The sequence below is a fragment of the Simochromis diagramma genome, unplaced genomic scaffold (assembly GCF_900408965.1).
Source record: "Simochromis diagramma unplaced genomic scaffold, fSimDia1.1 OVJJ01000107.1, whole genome shotgun sequence".
Classification (NCBI taxonomy): Eukaryota; Metazoa; Chordata; class Actinopteri; order Cichliformes; family Cichlidae; genus Simochromis; species Simochromis diagramma.
Genome location: NW_024387209.1, coordinates 1283842 through 1304199, shown reverse-complemented (window position 1 = coordinate 1304199; position 20358 = coordinate 1283842). Strand labels below are relative to the sequence as shown.

The window sequence follows — 20358 nt, the reverse complement described above, 5'->3', positions numbered from 1 at the left end:
AGTTTTACTGTCTTTCTTTAATCTGGACTCAGACGTTTCAGGAAGCACCAACATGGTCAACAAAGCCGCCAAAAAACAAAGTGTTTCGAACATCTGCAGCAACATCTGCTGAGATTATAAAATTATTTTACCCACTTTGTTGTAATAGAATAAAGTTGTTAACCACATTGATTCAGTCAGCATTAAGATTGAAAAATCTTCATTTATTCACATATTTTGTGCTCTTTAAGATTCTCATTTGATAGTTTTTGTGTCTTACATTTCCTTCTTTGAACGCGTTGGTCTCCTCGGGCCTCTAAACTCGTAATCATGAGGAAGAAGCGCAGAGTATGAAGAATCGACCAAAGAGAGGAAGAGAGTGTGACCACATCCTGACACACACATACACACACACACGGTCAGAGTCAGTCAGTCTGAGTGGATGATGTTTCAGGTGAGCGCTCATTTTTGCATTTCAAACAAAATGTTCGCTGTCATTCTTCTTGATTTTTACTTTCCGTTTGTTCGTTTGTAATATTTACTGTTGTGCATCTGTCACATTAACTTTTTCAGCATAGACATTTTCGCTCTAAATGATGCATATGTTTACAGTTAAGGTGGAAACTCTCTGTCTCTATATAAAAATGTACATGTTTTAAAAGGCTTCATTATCTTTTCTGAAAAAAAAAAAAAACATAAAAAAAAACAACCTAAAATCCAGATGTGAAAACAGAAGAAAAAGAATGAAATACAATGTTGGTGTTGACCTTCATGTAAAACTTGGAGGTGTCACTTTAAGAAAGGATGAATTTTAATCATCTCTGGGTGTGAATTCTTAGAAGTGTTATCACACATTCACACTTAGTCATATAGGCACCGTGTGGTCTACTTAGTAATGACAGGTCTACTTTGAGTTTAGTTGAATCTTCCATTGCACAGTATAGGTCAGCAGAGCCTTTCTACGCACACTAACAGTGCTTAAACACAGTTATTTCTGACTGCTAACTTTCTTTTCGTACAGGGTTTCAGCCATTGAAGAGGCAGTATTTCTTAACAAGAGCTATATTTGTTAAAATTAGGAAGCTATAGTGTGACCTGATGACGGCAACAGCTAAAATGCTCAACACGTGCCCTATAGCATAACAACAAAGAAGTTAGAAATAAGGATTTTCACTTGAAACATGCAATTCTAATTGGACCATAATTTCCAAAGTAAGCTTAAAGTTTGATTATACTGAAAAGAAGACTTGATGGAGTGGACTTGAAAGTAAGACTGACATATAAACTCATTGGAAAAGTGTTCACTAAGCTCAGAGACCAAGTGAGCTGTAGACTAATTTTTCATACACGTCTATAAAATCAGGCTTGTGCTGGAAAACAGAAAGTTGTCACATTTTTTTCTGAGGTCCTCAGAATATCACCCAGAAAAAATTATTAGATCCAGTCTGGGAGAGATGAATGAGTTCATGGAGTATCTAAATGGGTGTACATACCCACCAAGCACTGGACCTCTACTGATGATGTTTTCAGGGCCAAATTTAGGTAGCATTTGTGCAGCCCGAAAGTAATTGGAAATTGGGCTGTGTTTAGTACATCTGATTTGAACCAAATTTCAATCAAGGTGGTCATATTATGTGGGCATTTTCAGGTTGTTGTAAAGACTCTTAGAAAATGATGTCTTGCAGCTACAAGGGCTTTGAATCTGTTGATGAATTGGGGACTTTCTTGTTGGAATTTGCGGAGGTGTTGCAATGTTAAAAGATTTGTCTGCTTGCGTGGGTTAGTGGTGTAAAGTAATACAAATAAGCCACAGTCTACAAGTTGCAAAGGTGAAGGCACAACAAATCTCAACCCCTACATGGATACTTGTGGTGGGCACTTAGCCAATGATTCAACTAGCCATGTTTTCTGCTCTGCTAAAGTAAAAAAACTATCCTGATGGGTCACCTATAGAGTTCAACCACTTTAATCTTGCAAGATCTTGCATTGCTTATCCAAACTAATAGAGAAACAAACAAACAAACAAATAGAGAACTAATGTTGTGTTCTAACATCAAAGGTACAAAACAAGTTTAAGTCATCATCCAAAGACAACAACATCTTGTGTGAAACTCCTCACAATCTTGGCGCTCAAGAAAAACAATTAAAATGAGTTTAGGCTTCAGCAAATGCAAGCTAAGTTGACCACTGGCAAGTTCAAAAGCTTTAACCTTACCAACTGGTTTGAATATCCCGGATGAGACCCCATATACCAGAAACTGGCTCTAGGTATATGGCAAAGAGTGCTTTACTTAAAATAGAATTTATCAGAAATAAACTTCCTTCCTTCCATGTCAGCCAGTTAACAGGAACTGTAAGCCAGGACCACCTGCAATACAGTAGGACTGCATTGGACTGTGTGGAAAGGCTCTATTACTAAGAAGAAGATGGATGGAAGGGCAGACCTTTCTCTTTTCTTGATATCTTTTTAGTGTAAAGAGGAAATGCCTTCTCACGTTTAAAAGTTGTTGAGTTGTTGCTCCTGATGTTTTTGCTTTGTGGGATGGAATCATACATTCAAGGCTATATCAGGGCTCCAAAAACACATCAACTTTTGTCTAAATTTGAACTAAACTAAACACTGCCCAGTTTTCAGTGACTGTTTTACAGCTAAATAAAGGCTAACCAGATGTTGCCCCACATCTGTTTTTTAGTATGTCTGTGTGCCTACACAAACTCTCATTAATCATTCATTATCACTTCAACTTAATGTTATTTGACTTCAAAATTTATTTCAATGACAGAAACATTTCATTCTGACCAAAAACTTTTGAACATTAGTATAGCTGCATTTCAAACTCAGCAGACAACCCCTATCAAGACAGATTCAGATCTACTGTAACAGTAAAGGTTTTCAATTGATATTGTGACTAATTAACAACAATCTAGATGTAAAAAAAGCAAAAGAAATGAATTAAATCTTCTTTTTTTTTTTACCTCTATTATATATTCTCAAAATAAGACCACACACACTCACAGAAAAATAGACATCAAAAGAGTTTGCTAATAGAGTTTTTTGAGATTTTCCACAAAACAGTAAGCAATTTTTCCTCTTCCTTATCTTTTCTAAGAACACATCCGCATTCATTCTCTGCACAGAACCCAGAGTGTCACTAACCAGGCTTCAATTGCATCACTGCAGATTCTCATGAAGATGCCATCCAGATAAAGCACCATCTACTGACCACAATCATGCACAGAAACACACACACATTCAGGTCAAACAAGTGTGCATGCGCATGACATCATGTCTGACTGTTGGACATATTCTTCATCATCTACCCCTCCTATCACCTACCACCCCTCCCAGACCCCACCTTCCCTCTCCTCCCCCCACTCATTCAGGAACCATGGAAATCCTCCACACGCCAAGGTCATCATTTTTATTTTTTCTTTCCTTATTTAGATAATAATTATTGCTGTTAAAAAAATCATCTTACTAACTTCTACTCATCAATTTACTCATTTATTGATTTCCTCATCTTCAGGTTACGTCCCCTCACCTCTTCCCCCAGCAGCAGGGATCCTCTTCCCCTTTCTTCCATCAGCCTCAGATAAGCTCCCCTCAGACTCCATCCCCTCACCTCCCTCCTCCCCAGCTGACCTCCCCTCAGTTTGCTTATCCTCCTGTCACCTCTCCCCACCTTATACCCCATGCTCAGGTGACATCCCCTCATCCTGAACAACAGCCACTGATAACCTCCCCTCACCTCCTCTCCCCAACTCAGCACGCCCTTTATCCTGAACTGCAGCCACAGATATCCTCCCCTCACCTCTTCTCCTCATCTCAGCACAACTTCTTCTGCCAGAATCCCGATCCAGACTTGGATCATTCAAACTGGGCCAAATGCGAATCCAACTCTGAACTTTCCTGCCTTCTTAATGGCAACAGTTTCTCCTACCAGGTAAGAAAACAAAAACGGAACTATTTTCTCTCATCCTGAACACAGATTGATCAATAACCTCTCTCTATTTCTGATCTAAAACAGAACCAAACCTCAGCTCATCTGGATTTTCAGAACCAGAACCAGTTCAGTTCTGGTTTACCTCAACATGAAGATTCCTTGGAGAACACACATAGATCTTACGATGCTCAAACGCTTCTTTTCAGTGGTGTGTGCACACATAGTGACACGTCTAATCCAGGTGAGGACAGCTGGAGGCACCTGGAGCCAACCGTTTCCCAACTTCAGTGCACTGCATTGGACTCCATATCTGCAGGAGCCCATCAAGCTGATCCATCTCCCCACAGGCTCTCTGTGGGAGGGTGGAGTGCCACAGAGCTCAACCCGGCTGAAGACTTCTCCAGCACCCAGTTTTTCCAGGATGGCTACCTGAATGCTCCGCAGCCTTTCTGTAGCCCCACAACTCCTGGTCCAAGTCCTCATTACCCCCAAACCCCAGCAGTCTCCAGCCCCAGTCCTCAAATGCACCCCAGGACGGAGAGAACAGGTTTTCACACCCAGATAAACAGTGATCAGACCTCTGATCCAAGTCAGTACCACCAGCATCAGACAAGCCAGCGCCTCCTCTCAAGCCAAACAGAGCAGATGCAGAACCTGACAGGCCTACTTCACACTGCTGGCACGTCTGAGACCAGCTTGTCCACACCAAGACGGGGCCAGCATGTCAGGAATGCTGCCCAGTCTATGAGCCTCTCTACTGGGCTGAACTGGACAGAGGAGTGTGGAGGAGGGAAAGGAGGGAAAGGAGGAGATGATAATCATGCAGACTGGAACTGGGTATGTTGTTATGCTAATTTAATTTATATTAAAGATTATAGTAAATATGGAAGTATGTACAGTAAATATCAATTTGCTGAAGACAGTAGGTAAATAAATCTCTGTAACTAATATGGGTAAAACAGTCAAGTAACAGACACCAACTATATAAAAAAATATAAAGTTAATTTAAAAAAAGTAGGTGTTTAAAAGTAGAAACAATAAAGAAATAAATAATAATGTCACCATACCTTTATTCTGTTGTTTTATTTTTCTTCTGTTAATTTTTAGATGCAAACAGAGCATACCGCTGAGAGTCTTGACACCAGGTAACCCCAATCCCTATCAATAATAAGCATGTTTATAGTTTTAAATGTTTATTTATACATTTTAATGTCAATGATTCCAATATGTGTGTCACAGGCTGCTGTGTATGGTGTGTAAGCGTGACTTCAGGAGCCTGCCAGCATTAAATGGTCACATGCGTTCACACAGTGGATTCAGATCATCTACATGCTTGAAAAAGGTCCTCAGTAACATCTAAAAAAATAAATGAAACAAATCAAATCTATAAATCATATATAGAAAAGATACCAACAAGTTAACCAAGTCATAATTCTGAAATCTAATTATTTATTTTATCGGGACAAGAGAGTCAGGTCCCCACACTGCCATCTATACATTGTCATCTAGGCTGCCCCTAGTGGGCTCTTCATGCAAAACAATACAAAGTAAGTCTTTAATATTTATGGATGGATTATTTATTAATTTCTTTGTTACATTTGTTTAGGACTCTGCCCCATCGGTTCAGCGCCCATTCACCATGGTGCTGCCTGTATCTGTCCCAGTGAAATCACGAAGTGTGTCAAAGGCAAGTAGGGGTGGTCAGACAAGAAGCAGCCGCCTCCCTCCAGCTACTGGAAGCACTGCACTCTTCCGCAGCCTGATGCGCCCGCAAGATGAGGAAGATGCTGCCAAAGGCATTAAAGATGGTGAAAAAAGAGTTGCTTCTGCACCTAACAAAGGCACCCGTCACTACACCCCTCCACCCATGCTGTGTCCTCAGAGGGCGGGGCCAGGGTTGTACTGCTCCCTTACCACCAGGAGGCAGCAGAGAGTGCAGACTGTTCAGCTCCACAGTAAGTCATAAAATCGCATTGACGAGCACCTGAAATCTATAACCATCTAATTTTAGCCCATTTCAGCCTCCAAACACTCAACAGTTACGATAAAAACAAAAGCATCGCGCTCATCCTGAGTCAATGAAAAAACAAACAATGAGCAGTATGATTGGATGATTGTCATGACACAATGCTAAAGTTAGCATCTGACTGGCAGATGGAGCCAGGGACCTTGGTGCCAAAGAGACTGCCTTTCTTCCTCCTGGAACACTAACATCAGGAATCGTTAAGCCGTACGTAATGTTTGCTTCTTACCAAAAGATCTTTGTTATTGTTCTATCTACTGATCGTCTGGTAATCTGGTACTGTCTATCACAGGCAGATCAATTTAGGGCGGGGCTTCCAAGCTGAGATCCCACCGCTTCAAGACCAAAAATATGCCCACTCTGACTCCCACAATGCACTGCTACAGTGGACTCCATGGGATGATCTAGAGCGTCCCGTCAATCAGCACAGAGGTACACAAACACATAGAATGCACAGAAATCTTGCTGTTGTTTTTAGATGATCTTGGAACTAATCTTAGAAATGGAACCACTTTTCAAACAGTGGAAACTCTGCTTATGATGGCTCGATCCAGCGTGGTCCCAGGGGGTGGAGCCAGCGCAGAGTACACTCTCCAAGTCTTATCAGAGTGCAAAGGAGACTTTCTGGTAAAATCTCTTTGACTATTTGGTTCTTCAGTGTGGGCTACATAAAAATGTGTTATTATTGTTTAGAATATTAACATGAAAAATACAACATTCTGAATAGATTACAGAATGGGCCTTTTTTTCTACAGCACCAGGTGAACCAAAATGCTCAGATACACAACAAAAGCCTAAAAACTTCAAAAAACATCACAATGAAGGTGAAAATAAAACATGCTCAGGAAGAACAAGAAACAACATAATTGGAAACCCTGCAAAGAAACAAGAAGACCACAAAGAAACAAAAAATACACAAAAATGTCAACAAAGTCATAGAAATAATCACAAAATACAACAAGACACCAGAGTTTAGATTCTACCACAAAGACACAAACATGACTGCATATACATAATTAAAACCACACCACGAGACAGAAAACAACCACAAGATACATAAAACTCCTACAAAATGACAAAAAAAATCCCCACAAAGAGACAGAAACATCAGAGAGCCACAAAAAGCCGTTACTAAGACAAAAAAGTGACAACAAAGACACATAATCCAACTGCAAAGAGGCAAGAAACAAGAGACAAAAAAAACAGACAAAATCCACCACAAGGACACCAAAAAGAGGCAAAAACAACCTTAAAGACACAAACAGCTACTGTAAAACAAAACAAAACAAACACACACAAAAAGACCCAAATAGACTCAAATAACACCAAAAAGACAAAATCCACAAACCAAAAAACTATTTAAAAAAAGTATATCTGAAAAAGCAAAAATATTAATGGGACTATAAAAATCTACTTAATCTTACCATGTCAGGCATGACTAAAATGACATCACTTTATTATGTCTTTCAGCTGACGGTAGAGAAGCTGCTATCGACTCCTGAACCCAACAACCACCGTCACCACACAGGTCAGCTGTTCTTCCATCTAACCACAGACTCAGAAATTCACAGATATAAAAAACACAGCACATTTTAATTAATATCCCTATTTATACCGTAGGTGTGAGCTGGAGTGCAGCAGAGAAAAGGTCACTGGTGAAATCTCTGCAGCTCCATCAGAAAGACTTCAGTAGCATCCAGAAAACTGTGAGTTCCTACTAACTACTGTTAATGTCTTTCTGCAGTGCCACCAGTGGGTGAACCAAAAGTGACAAATTTTGTAAATTACAATTGCTGTTTGTCTGTAACAAGTAATGATGTATCTCCATGATGTTTGTATCCTCAGGTTCAAACAAAGTCCCTCTCTGAGTGTGTTGAGTTTTATTATCTCTGGAAGAAGAAGCTGAGTCTGAGCACCAAGACATCAACTAGCCTGACAGTCTCTTTGCCCAACACAAATGTAAGGAACAAAAAGTCTTTTTTTTTAAATGATTTAAATCAGAAGGGTTATCATAGCTGTAGTGGCCCTTTTAGTATATCTGAGTTACTGAAATGGACTGCTGTGACCCAGAAGTCCTTTCATTCCCCTAAACTTTATGGACAAACCAATGACTGTCTGCCACTGGTTTGTAAAGTCCAATTTTTAAATTCCAACTTTAACATATTGTGAACCCTTTGATCCCATTAAGGAAAGTGAAGTCATACGTTATTAGCTTATGCTAGCAAGACACATACGCAGATATCCGCTAAGTGTTAAAATCTATTTGAATGTTACTTTACTCATCACAACTGGGACACTTCTGGATGGTCTCTTAGTAAAATAAACTGCAAAGCAAGACATATTATTGGTTAGATAAGTACATTAACAAGTCTGATCATCTTAAGCTATTGCTATATGCTGATAATGTGATTCTTTATATTCCAGAATTACACAAATCAGTTTAAACAGAAGAACCAGTTCAGTTGTTGGCATAATAAGATATGAGGGTGGATGAATGGGTTGATTAAAACATTGGGCTTTAACATTGATGACTGCAGTTTGTTTGACCTGTTTTTCAGAATTAACAATTCAGCTTTTAAACCTTACTTCTCTAAATCAAACAGTAATGTAGCAGGACGTCTACCCTCATTCAAGTACTTATTTTATACCAATTTATTTTTTGTGTCTTTGGGAATTGACTCAGGACTTACTGGTATTTAGCCTGATTAGGGATTTGTGATGTTTTCATGGGACTAGAATTAGGACTAATTTAGACTTTTAAGCTGGACTTTATTGGAGTTAGCTATGCTGTCTTTTAATTGCTCTAAAGTTCTCTCTGTTTGTGTGTGGGTTTTTTTTATAATCAAGTATGGAAAAGAGTCCTTTTGTAAAGATTTGGGCTTTCAAAGTTTACTTAAATCTTTAAACCAGGCCCTTTCTGTAATCTTAGTGATCAGTCAGTAAAATGTCAGGTGCAGTTCCTGTAGAGTCAGTCGCCTCAGAGTTTCAGGTCAGTGAACACATATGAAACTAAAGGCTGTGCGAATAAAAACCACAGAAACCAAATTCCTGTTATCACTCCACACACACACTGCAGCACAAAACACACACAAAAACACACACCGGACAGCCACTTCCTGTCAAGAGCCGTCACGTTTGTGAACACACTGTGACATGACATTTGAAATAGCCACCGTGTGAGTGTGGTCAGAGCTCAGCAAGTTTCCATTGGTGTCATTTAGAGTTTTATCATCGGCTTCGTGTTTTAGATTTCCATCAGTTTGATTCATTTCAGCTTCCTGTAGGTACACTGTGGTTTTAGTCTGTTTCATGAATCTGTAAATGTGTCTTTACTTTGTTCCATGTTACTCAGGAGGCTGATCTTTTGAACACACACAGTGACATCTTGTTCAGAATCCAAGTCTACAGGCAGCACCTGAGCTGTGTGAAGTTTCTACAGGATGTTTTTGGAGATGAAAGACTGCACACTTTACAGCTACAGATATTTGAAGTTGGCAGGCCACTAGTCAGAGTCATGATAGATAATTAATATGTCCCATACAGCCTTCTACTAGGTCTGCCTCATTGTAGCTTGATTATTTACCATGATGATTTATAAATATCAGCTGGTTATTGAATATAAAAATATATGTTTGTAAAGGGGATTTCCTACAACTGCAAATATAATTCTAATTTAAAAAGTGGTGAGACTGGCGTGGGGCAATTGGTCATGTGATATGGAGTTACGATCTGACTGGGGGTCTTTTTCTTATCATAATGCCAATCTAATGAGTGCTCTAGTGGAATCTATGCAGTCCTATGAAAAACTATCTACACCTGAAGATTCAGTACCTCTAAGAGCCATCTTTAGCTGCAGCAATTCGCAGTAATCATTTTCTGTATAACTTTAACAATTTCTTACATCATTATCAAGAAACACAATCATGACTGCAGCTTTTTACAATGGTGCTTCATGCAGTTATCGAAGTTTGTGGGCATTTGTTTACGCACGGCTCTCTTAAGGTCCCACCACAACATTTAAATCAGATTCAGATCTAGACATCGACTCAGACCATTGCGACATCTTGAATCTTTTCTTTTTCAGCCATTCTGATGTAGATTTGAAGCTGTGCTTGGGATCACTGCCCTGCTGCATGACCCAATTTCAGCCAAGCATCAGCTGTGAATGACCTGGTTCTGTGGATGCAAAACAAGTCCAGTTCATCATGTCAAATCACTATTGTCAAATGTCTCCACTTTGCTCTTGCAATGTCCAAAAGACATTTCTCCAGGAGTCTTGTGGTTTATTTAGTTGCAACTTTGATAACCTAAGCTCTGCTACCATGTTCTTTTTAGAGAAAAGACACCTTCTCCTGGCAACCCTTCCAAACAAGCCAAAGTTGTTCAGCCTTTTTCTAATTAAACTATCATGAACTTAAACATTTAACATGCTAACTGAGGCCTGTAGAATCTGAAATGTAGCTCTTGGGTGTTTTGCACTTTGTCTGAGCATTACATGGTCTCACCTTGCAGTGAATTTGCTGGGACATCAACTCCTTGGAAGACTGTTGCATTGTGTTAACACACTCATTTTGGTGATAACAAGTATCACCTTCTTTTCTAACTTCCTCTTTTTATTTATGCAGGGTCAAAGGTCGTCAAGATCTCAGGCTGCTTCATGAACTGTTGGACCATCGCCCTCTGGAGCTACACACTACTTACCAACACAAGGCTTGAACCAAAACAGCTAAACTTTGTCTGGCTTACTTGTTCACAAAATCACAAGGCATGCTCCTAATTTGATAAAAACCATCTCTAAATCACTAAATGAGCTGAAAAGGAAAACTCCACCAGGACAACCTTTCACCTTGGGTGTTCTGGTGGACACAACAACAGTCGCCTTGAGGTGTATAAATTAAATTGAATTGAATTGAAATCGAATTGAAAGCTTTACAATCCGTTCTGCAAACTGTAGCTTTTCTTTTTTCTGTTATGTCCTTTGACTGTACAATATGGTATTTTAAATGTAAATGTGTGTGTTTTTAAATTACTGTCAGTTAATAAACCCACAAACTAAGAAAAGCCAAGAGTCTTACTTGAGAGCACCTCCAGACTTAAGCTCAGGCATGTTGGGATATTGTTTTTCTTCCTTAATCCTGTCAGTCTTCTGCCTCTGGGCCTCTGATGCTCAGTAGAGCTCCACTTATTACCACACCAGGGAACAACAAAGAGACAAAGCAGAAAAGTAAACACATGGGGCCGCAGGCTTTCTGTGTGAGTACAGCTCTTCACATCAATATCCTCTTTTTCAACATCAGAGGAACATGCTAAAAATAAGTGGATGATAATAAGCCTGAGTAACAAGGTGTCAGACACATTGGTGAGGTTTTACCCTCACTATTGTGTCAGAGGTTATCCCAAAAGCTGTTTTCACACATTTACTGCAGACCTGAGATTTTTCTACACAAGACTTGACAAAGGTGCATGTATGAATGCAAACGTAGCATCAAAACCAACAGTTAGGTTAGGTTAGGGTTAGTCAGAGTTATATGCAAGTCAGCCCAAATCAAATACTGAGTCAAGGCTAAAAAGTTCCTTGTTGAAACCTACGAGTCCCAGGTGAAGATATAAATCAAGACATGTCAAGAGCAACAAGTCAGGTCAAAAGAATAAAACCAAAAAATCGTACTTGACCTGTGACCAGCAATAAATTCCATGTAGACTGGTCTTCCACACCATAGTGGGACAACCCATTCTTTATGTAGCAGGTTTAATATATAATAATATATAAGACCAAAATATTTACAAGCTGTTACCACAAAGTTGTGTGAAATGGCATGTCATGCCAAAGCATTGTGTGACAGGTCACATGACAACAACCAGTGACAGTAATATCCAATCAGAACCATGTCTTACACAGGTCAATAAATCTGAGTAATGCACACTGTGTTGTCATAAATGTGAAAATTAGTGCCTAGAAAGACAAAAAGGAAACTTACAAGAACAAGTAAATAAAGGATGATATCTCTACAAACCTGGAAACATATAGAAGGAAAGATATGCATGATGTTTAATCCAAGATGTAACAAAAAATAATTATATGCAGTTGATTAGAAAAATATCAAACTTCCATTCATTCATTCTCTTCCGCTTATCCTTATCAGGGTCACTGAGGACCTAAGTCTAGCTACCACAGAGCAAGAGGCCTGGACAGGTCGCCGGACTGATGCAGGGCTAACAGAGAGAGAGAGAGAAAGAACCATTCACACTCACGTTCTCACCTTTATCAGACTTACTCACCTAATTAACCACAATATGTCACATTCAGTATACACTATGCAAGAAATAGGTCAGTCATGAAACACAACATACAGTGTAAGCAGACCAAGCAGAAAAGAATATACAGGTGTAATCATAAAAAAAAGGGTTTTATTATTCTGCAGAAAGGACAAAATCATTACAAAAATTTGGAATGACAAAAATGAGCTATTTTAGGAACCAAGTGGACCCATAGAAGAGGACAACTTAAGAACTTCTACTTAAAAACCACTTCACAAACCATAACTCTGCAAACTGACCTGCCTAACTGAGAGACAGCTCCAGTTATATAGCAATTGAATTAACTATTGTATACACCAAAGGTGAAAACTACAGCGATAATAGCTAACCATAATACAAGAATGACCCTATTCCCCCCCTGCGTGGTCACAACAGATGGTTAAGTCCATTCAATTGGCCTCTGCATTTAAACTAGCTCCACCCTCAGCCTCCTCTTTTACTCAAAAAAGGAAGGACTGGAGCGGCAGCCAGGTAACTCAAAAAGAACAGAAAAGAATCCATATAGCGTGTACCTATGGTACCATAACAAACAATACAAAACAAATTCTGTGCCATCATTTGGACTATAGCTTATTGCTGGCATGGATTAGAAACTAACTCAAAATTTTGAATTGGTTAACTTATAATAACTGAAGCTTTACAGCCCGAAGTAAAATTAAGACAGTAAAAGTTAACATGAATATTACCTGAGTATTTCAGTTGTGCAGTTGTGCAGCCATCGCACAATGTTACTGACATTTGACAATATACATCATGTTATATGCCATCAGGTCACTCTATCATCGAGACTAAAGCAGGAAATATCCAAGCTAAACTTTGTATAGGGACTCAGTCATCGTAGTCTAAGGCGCTTGGAAAGAAAAGCGTCTGGATTTCTTTAAGTTTTCTTGAAGATGTTTCACCTCTCATCCAAGAAGCTTCTTCAGTTCTAAGCTCAACCGGTGGAGAGTCCCAGATCTCAATACATAAATGATAGTGTTGGACTAGGTTTCACTATGGGTTCACCTGAAACCTTGGCTGATTGTGACCAGAACCTGCTTTCACACCTTGGCTCATGTGTTTAGGTAGAGGATCTATAGGGGGTCCATGACCCTCTTGTGGACACTCCCATAGGGCTTAAAATCTGGGACTCTCCACCAATTGCACTTAGAACTGAAGAAGCTTCTTGGATGAGAGGTGAAACGTCTTCAAGAAACGTAAAGAAGTCCAGACGCTTTCCTTTCCAAGCTCTTTAGATCCAAGCTAAAGGTTTTCAGAGTGCACAGTGATGTCCATGTATCTGGGAGTGCTTGTTCTTCATGAATGTTTGAGTACATCTGCCTTTTTTTCCCTTTAAGACTTCAATTCCATAAAAGTTGTTTTGTCTGAGATTACTATAAAGCACTTTCTTCTACTCAATTTGAGCACTCAGAGTTTATCTCCTTTTGAGATAAAGTGGAAATGTTTTGTGTTTTTCAAACTAATGACTGAAGTCCGCTCAGCTGTTTGAGCTTTCTTCCTTTTCCTTCCTCTTATTTATTTACTTAATTGCTTAAAATAAAACTCACAAAAGTCAGTGTTTCCAGTATTTTCCCATTTAGAAATCTGCCTCTCAGCCATGTTACACTTTCATCTGTTTTTCTTTTTCTGTTTTTTTTTTTTTGTTGTTGACCTAAAACAAACAGCAGATAAGCAAACAGGGAGGAACCGCTGCTGTGCGCAAAACTTCAGATAACTTCAGCCTCAAAACTGAGGAACCTCCACATTCTTCTTCTAATCCTGATTTTATGTCAAAGCTCAGAGTTTCCTGTCTGCGCTGAGCTTGGGGCCACTAATAAAGTTTGACTCCTCCTTGCTCCAAAGGTCTCCCTGCCTGAAAGCAGGAGAAGAAAGTCAGACGACAGAGAGGAAGGGATGGGAGCACAGGAGAGGGAGGAGGAAGACGCTTCTTCAGTGGGGAGAAAGTTGCAGAAAACCAGCAAGGAGGTTTATTTCAGCGTCCTGCCAGATAAATATGAACCTCTGATTGAGGATGATGAAGAGAGAGAGGAGACTGCAGAGGAGAAGAAGAGGAAGAAAGAGGCGAGGAAGAAGAAAAGTAAAAATACATGCAAGAAGTACAGAAAGGTAAGAAGTCATGACCTTTGACCTGTGTATGAAAGATCCCTCTACACAGCAGTGGCATGTTGATGAAATCATGGCTTAGAACAGACTGTTAAAGACTAATAAGTACAATCAAGTTCAATTACATTCAGAAAATACATATAGTTCATATAGTTTACATAGAAATAAAAACATGATGCATAATGATGTAAATAAACGATCTAATTTAATAAAATACAGAAATAAAAAACAGTTCACCAGATATAGGTAGTTAAATGAGTTATATGAAACCTTTACCAGTTTTGTAACCTATATTTAAAATTAAAAACATGTATTATTGTAATTGAAATGTCATTAAATCACTTCTATCAAACAAAACAAAAAAGAAAAGGAAAAAAAACAAATATGTATCTTTAAATAAATATATAAATAAGGAAATGAACAAAAATATTATTCAATACCAGATTAAAAGAGGATTAAAATTGTATTATATTAAATGCCAAGTTTAAAAATGACTGCTATATTATGCTGTCATGGGAATGAATTTCAGACAGTGGTGGCAGAGTGGTTTTGTCGAAATTGATGGAATTATGAACTCTTGAGCTAGTATTAGTATCAGACTTTGATCCACCATGCAGTACCATCTGGAAAGCATGTGATTGGCAATAGCTTCATTTTTCAACATGACCATGATCCCAAACACACTGGCAATGCAGTAACAGCATACCTGGATAGATAAATGGTAAATGGCCTGTATTTGTATAGCGCTTTTACTAGTCCTGCCTAGGGACCCCAAAGCGCTTTACACACCCAGTCATCCACCCATCACACACACACATTCACACACTGGTGGAGGCAAGCTACAGTTGTAGCCACAGCTGCCCTGGGGCAGACTGACAGAAGCGAGGCTGCCATATCGCGCCATCGGCCCTTCTGGCCAACACCAGTAGGCGGTAGGTGAAGTGTCTTGCCCAAGGACACAATGACTGAGACCGAGATAAACACACTAACAGTGTTTGGCCTCCCCAGTATTGACTTTGAAGCTCATTAGAATTGTACAAACTCCATTTCTGCTTCTTATACTGTTTCCATGAGCACTTACATGTTTCAATGAATTACTGCACCTATTTTCAATTTTCCTAGTAAAATATAAAAAAAATGAAGGGTGGCTCAAAACATTTACTCACTACTGTGTACAATATAAATAAAGTACATAAGAATACGCAAAATAAATTGAATTTAAAATGAATAAATGAATTAAAGTAAGCCTGGTACAAATAAAAATAAAGAAAATTAAAGATTAACATTTAAGATTTATAAGATATATAAGAGTTTATATACAACATGACATCATACAAAGTAGCTTAGGCAGTAACCACACATGGAGTTGTTTGCCTGCAGTGCAAAGGTGTTTAGTCTCAGCTCTCTGCAGTTAATTATTGACTTTTCAGCGTCACTACACAGTTCTGGCCTTTGGCCCCCAAAATAATGTGCTGTGATGATTGTATCCCTCTGAGAACAGACAAACATGGAAGTCGTAAAACAGAACTTTTACTATCACAAACACCTTCATTCAGCCTCAGAATGAAGAGTTGAAATGATAAATAACACTATTGAGGCCACACTGAAGCAGAGGACCACAAGCAGTCATTAGATTCATTATTTTCACATCCTCTTTATTTGTTTAAAAAGAGTCTAAAACTCTCCAAAATTTACTAAAACCATCAAAAGAAGTTGAAGTTGGGCCAGGCTGTACTTTCATTATTACCACTTTGTACTCATGACATTACAGTCAGTGAGCATATCCTGGTAAATCCTCCTTTCAAATTCTTTGAATGACCAAAATTGACAAAATAGGACCTGAAAGGATTGACCTAGTTCATTATCTCAGCAGGAAAGTGTTTACGATATAGAGGTCAGAGCCGAGGGGCATATGAATTTCTTAAGGACCAAAAGACTCAAAGACAGACTCAAAAATAGTTTCTTCCCAAAAGCCATAATCACCCTGAACTCCCACATGCACTGACAACACAGTACCACCCCCATCCCAAGGACTTCCCTCTATAAACAGACTACACAACTACCATAACCACTGTGCAATACTTAATTTTACACGCAATAACCTACACTGTAAATACACAACACTATTTGTTTACTTATTTATCTTTTTTATTTTGTTTTCCCAGATTTGTATATTTATACATTTTATTTATGTTTTTTCTTTTCTAAATACTGTTCATATGTATATAGAGCTGCAGAAACTGTGCATCTCACCACCTTTATTCTCCCACATGTTTGCACTGTGTAGGAGATGCTCTGTATCTCATTGTACATCTGTAGTGACAATAAAGGCATTCTATTCTATATCTTTTTGCAACTACAGTGGTTACCCCCTAGTGGCTACCATGCAGAATGCAGGTTTAGGGCACTTCCGCTTTATTACCAAACTCAGAGGTTATCTGTGTTTTACACTGGCTTTGAGTAAGGCTAAAAATACATTTTTCACCAATATTAAAGAATGTTACTGTTAATGTCTGGAAACATCTCACAAGTTAAACGTTGCCTCCTGGTGATAAAAGAACTAGTTCAAGCATTTATTACTTCTAGGCTAGACAGCTGTAATTCGTTATTATCAGGATGTCCCAAAACCTCAGAGAAGCCATCAACAGATCCAAAATGCTGCACTGAGACTACTGTTCAAGATCCTGCTCCTCACATACAAGGTCTTCAATAATCACCATCTTCTCTTAATGACCTCATAGCGTGGTATCACCAAAATAGAGCACTTTGCTCTCAGACTGCAGGCTTATTGTTCTTTGTAGAGCATTTAAAAGTAGAGCCTTCAGCTTTCCGGCCCCTCTTCTGTGGAACCATCTTTAAGTTTGGATTTGGGAGACAAACACTATCTCTACTTTTATAATTTAGATTAAAAATTTACTTTTTGCTAAAGCATATAGTTAGGGCTGTGTCAGGTGAGCCCTTAGTTAAGCTGCAATGAGCAGTGTAATTAAAGCTTCTTACTATTAAAAAGTTTTTCCTTCCCACTGTTGCCACGTGCTTGCTAATAGGGGGTGATCTGATTGTTGGGCTTTTCTCTGTATTATTTTAACAATTATTATTACCTTACAATATGAAGTGCCTTCAGGCAAGAATGGTTGTGATTTGGCGCTATGTGAATAAAATTGAATTGAACTGAACTGAAAGTTTGTTATATTTTGCAGACAGTAAAGCAGAAAGTTGACGTCCCATCAAAACCACAAAATTTCAATTTCAATAAATTTATAAATGTATATATCTCAAATATTGTGGAAAATGTTTTACCCTCTGAACCTTAACGTTTTCACAAACTAGGGACAAATTTTTCATTGTAATATAAAGTAGTGGACATCTATGGGAAGAGAACTACCAGTGTTAAGCAGAGAAATAACTTGAAAATATCTCATCAGCTGAAATGAAGTTCTTCTTTTATAAATCTGTAGGTCTGTGGTTTGTCAGTCAAACAATAATAGACAACAACTCAGTATGATGATGGTTTACGGAGCTGAGGTTATTTGGTAATAACTGAAGAGTTGATACTAAAACTGGAACAGAGTAGCTTTCTGTTCTTGTGCTCCACACCCTTCCCTTTCTTAACCCCATTTGTTCATTGTCCTTTCTCACCAGACGCTAACCTTTTTTGCCTGTTCTGTTCTTCTCTATCAATAGCAGAGATAAAGGGGATTTTTGCCCCTGTCTTAAATCTATAAACCTTACAATTTAACCTGGTATCCACCTCCTTGAAATGTAACGACATGTTGCATCAAATCTGATTGTCTCGCTCAGTATCTTTCTCTCCTTCTAAACATTTCCAGCCACTACTTCTGTTATGTCATCATGTAGCTGGTCAGTCCTGCAGTAAAATCCATATTCCAAATATATAAACTCTATTCTAATCTACAGGTCACAAAGCCGCCTTTAGTATTTACCCAACACAACAAATGAGCCTTTGTTGTGCTGGGTAAATATGAAATAAATAGCTGCTTTGTTTACATATTTGGTTCAGCACTACTAATTTTGCTTCAGTAGGCAACACATTTTAAAAAAAAAAGGTGCAACTTTTACCCTCATAGTGGTCTTTGCACATGTTTGCTGATGAACAATATGCATCTGCATTAGCATAACGAGTACAACAAAACAGGAAATGACCATAAACTAGTATTACTCATTATACAACTTCAACAACGGTAAGCTGTGGCTAAAGAAAAAAAAAAAAAGTAAAAAAAAAAAAACTGCCCAAGCTGACAAAGACCAATGCTAGAGACAGTTCCTGTATATTACAAGATAGTTTTTAATCTAGTTGTAATTGACCTTAATACCCGTGGTGGGTACAGAAAAAACAAAATTAAAGCACCAATGTTCTTCTTCTCTGGTCTGTTGCAGAATGTGGGGAAAGCACTACGCTTCAGCTGGCGCTGCCTGGTAACTGGTCTGCAGAGCATGGCGTCCGTGTACTCCACACCTCTCTCAGCTGTGGCCACCGTGGTAACAAATGTTCACCAAGCCAGTGGCAGCAAGACATGATGGGACTCGGAGGGACCAGGAGTGTAGCCCCTTATTCCTTGTGTTCAAGCTGACTTTGAATTCATCACCTCTGTTGTGCCTGTTTTGTTTTTATTCTATTTCTGAGATATAATCTGTATATTTACTCGATTTATGAAAACCATTGATACCTGTCACATTTATGGCCTTAGTTTTCAAATTTGAATCGAACCCTGCTGTTGTGTTAAATTAAACAATAGTCTTTCATGTTTCAAAATTCACCTCAAGCAGACCCTTCAGAACACTTTGGGTTTATTTACAGTGTTAAGAAGCTTTCTGTTCCGTGTGGGCTTTGGTAACCACTGGCAACCAAACAACTAGCAATGTCTGTGTACAAATCTCAACGATAACAAAGGAAGCTCCACCTTGTGGTGCTTCTCCACAACTGCACTTTAGAAACTCATTGACAGAGATAAATTTTCGAGGTTCTGGAGCACTAAACGGATATATTCTTCCAGTCAACCAACCATATTTGGATGAAGTAAAGATGCTCTAACAGGACGCTGACACACTCCTCTCCTTTCTGCTCTTTTATGTTTTTATCAAGGTTAGGAGAGTTAGTAAATGCTGTTAAAATAATCAGAATGAATAAAAAAAAAAACTAATTTGTCTTTCATGATGTTTGTTTACATAATCAAAGGTCAGGTACTTTTTGTGAATTTCACAAGTGCTTATTGAAAAATAAATGTAAATATGACAAAAGTGTGAGGACATTTGTTTTTAAGTGGGCGTATTTGTTGATAAGTTATCTGTAATACAACGCAGGAGGTGTAGCACACACTTTTCCATAGCTGTGGATGATGTAGGGCATAAAAAAGCTTCTACAGCAGCTACACAAAAGAGAGTAGAGCTTTCACATCATCATATATGACAGAGTAAAAACGAAAAAATGTATTTTTCCCCCATGCATTGCTGCTTGCGTGTTTCTACATGGACACCCCTTAAAGCTTGTATAATTAAACTTTGGTGCTTTTAGGCACTAGAGTTGTAAAAGGCTATTTTAGGTAACTGCGTCCCTCTCAGAACAAGAGCTGATATCAATTAGATTTTCTCAGCCACGTTTCGGGTGTAGGATGCCACATTAGCTCTTTAAATGGGCCTCTAGATGCTTAAACGCCATTGCTGGCAAGCTGCACTTTGACCTGTGGTCAGCTAGTCAAATAATGATAATATTAACTATCAGCAGCCTGGTATGACATCTATGATGCTTATCCAACATGCCTCACCTGTGGACTCTCAGGGTGTCGGACATTAACTGAAGAGTTAATACTAAAACTGGAACGGAGCAGTCTTATGCTCCACAGTAAGTGTTACATCATCTTTCCCTTTTTATTTAAACTCCATCTTTCATCATCCTTTTTTCTATTTAAACATCACCCCTTGTCTTGGTTCTTTTCTTCTCCAGCATCCTAATCCTCCTTTACTTTTACAAAA

The 20358-nt window shown here is 38.6% G+C and overlaps 2 protein-coding genes across 3 annotated transcripts; both read left to right on the top strand.

Annotated features, from left to right (window-relative positions):
• The first annotated feature begins 319 nt into the window (after positions 1-319).
• Positions 320-11147, top strand: LOC120746284 (transcriptional-regulating factor 1-like). Of its 2 annotated transcripts, none has more exons than XM_040051712.1 (14): positions 320-433; positions 3161-3391; positions 3507-3923; positions 4008-4760; positions 5031-5068; positions 5163-5265; positions 5530-5878; positions 6078-6153; positions 6239-6378; positions 6470-6573; positions 7417-7474; positions 7567-7652; positions 7792-7905; positions 10572-11147. In XM_040051712.1, the coding sequence occupies exons 2-14, from the start codon at positions 3266-3268 to the stop codon at positions 10605-10607; spliced, it is 2400 nt and encodes a 799-aa protein (XP_039907646.1). In that variant the 5' UTR covers positions 320-433; positions 3161-3265; the 3' UTR covers positions 10608-11147. The 2 variants fall into 2 exon arrangements, with proteins under 2 accessions (XP_039907646.1, XP_039907647.1); XM_040051713.1 differs by having other exon boundaries at positions 384-433; positions 3118-3391.
• A 1572-nt stretch (positions 11148-12719) lies between these two features.
• On the top strand, positions 12720-19735 carry cunh1orf115 (chromosome unknown C1orf115 homolog). The gene is made up of 3 exons (XM_040051763.1): positions 12720-12735; positions 14107-14370; positions 18766-19735. The coding sequence occupies exons 2-3, from the start codon at positions 14158-14160 to the stop codon at positions 18904-18906; spliced, it is 354 nt and encodes a 117-aa protein (XP_039907697.1). The 5' UTR covers positions 12720-12735; positions 14107-14157; the 3' UTR covers positions 18907-19735.
• Positions 19736-20358: the final 623 nt, after the last annotated feature.

Excerpts from the sequence above, each read along its gene's own strand:
- cunh1orf115 (XM_040051763.1), top strand. The coding sequence starts at position 14,158 with ATGGGAGCACAGGAGAGGGAGGAGGAAGACGCTTCTTCAGTGGGGAGA. Across the intron at positions 14,371-18,765 it reads CATGCAAGAAGTACAGAAAG|AATGTGGGGAAAGCACTACG; the intron begins GTAAGAAGTCAT and ends GGTCTGTTGCAG.
- LOC120746284 (XM_040051712.1), top strand. The coding sequence starts at position 3,266 with ATGTCTGACTGTTGGACATATTCTTCATCATCTACCCCTCCTATCACC. Across the intron at positions 5,069-5,162 it reads GCTGAGAGTCTTGACACCAG|GCTGCTGTGTATGGTGTGTA; the intron begins GTAACCCCAATC and ends TGTGTGTCACAG. Across the intron at positions 5,266-5,529 it reads CATCTACATGCTTGAAAAAG|GACTCTGCCCCATCGGTTCA; the intron begins GTCCTCAGTAAC and ends ACATTTGTTTAG.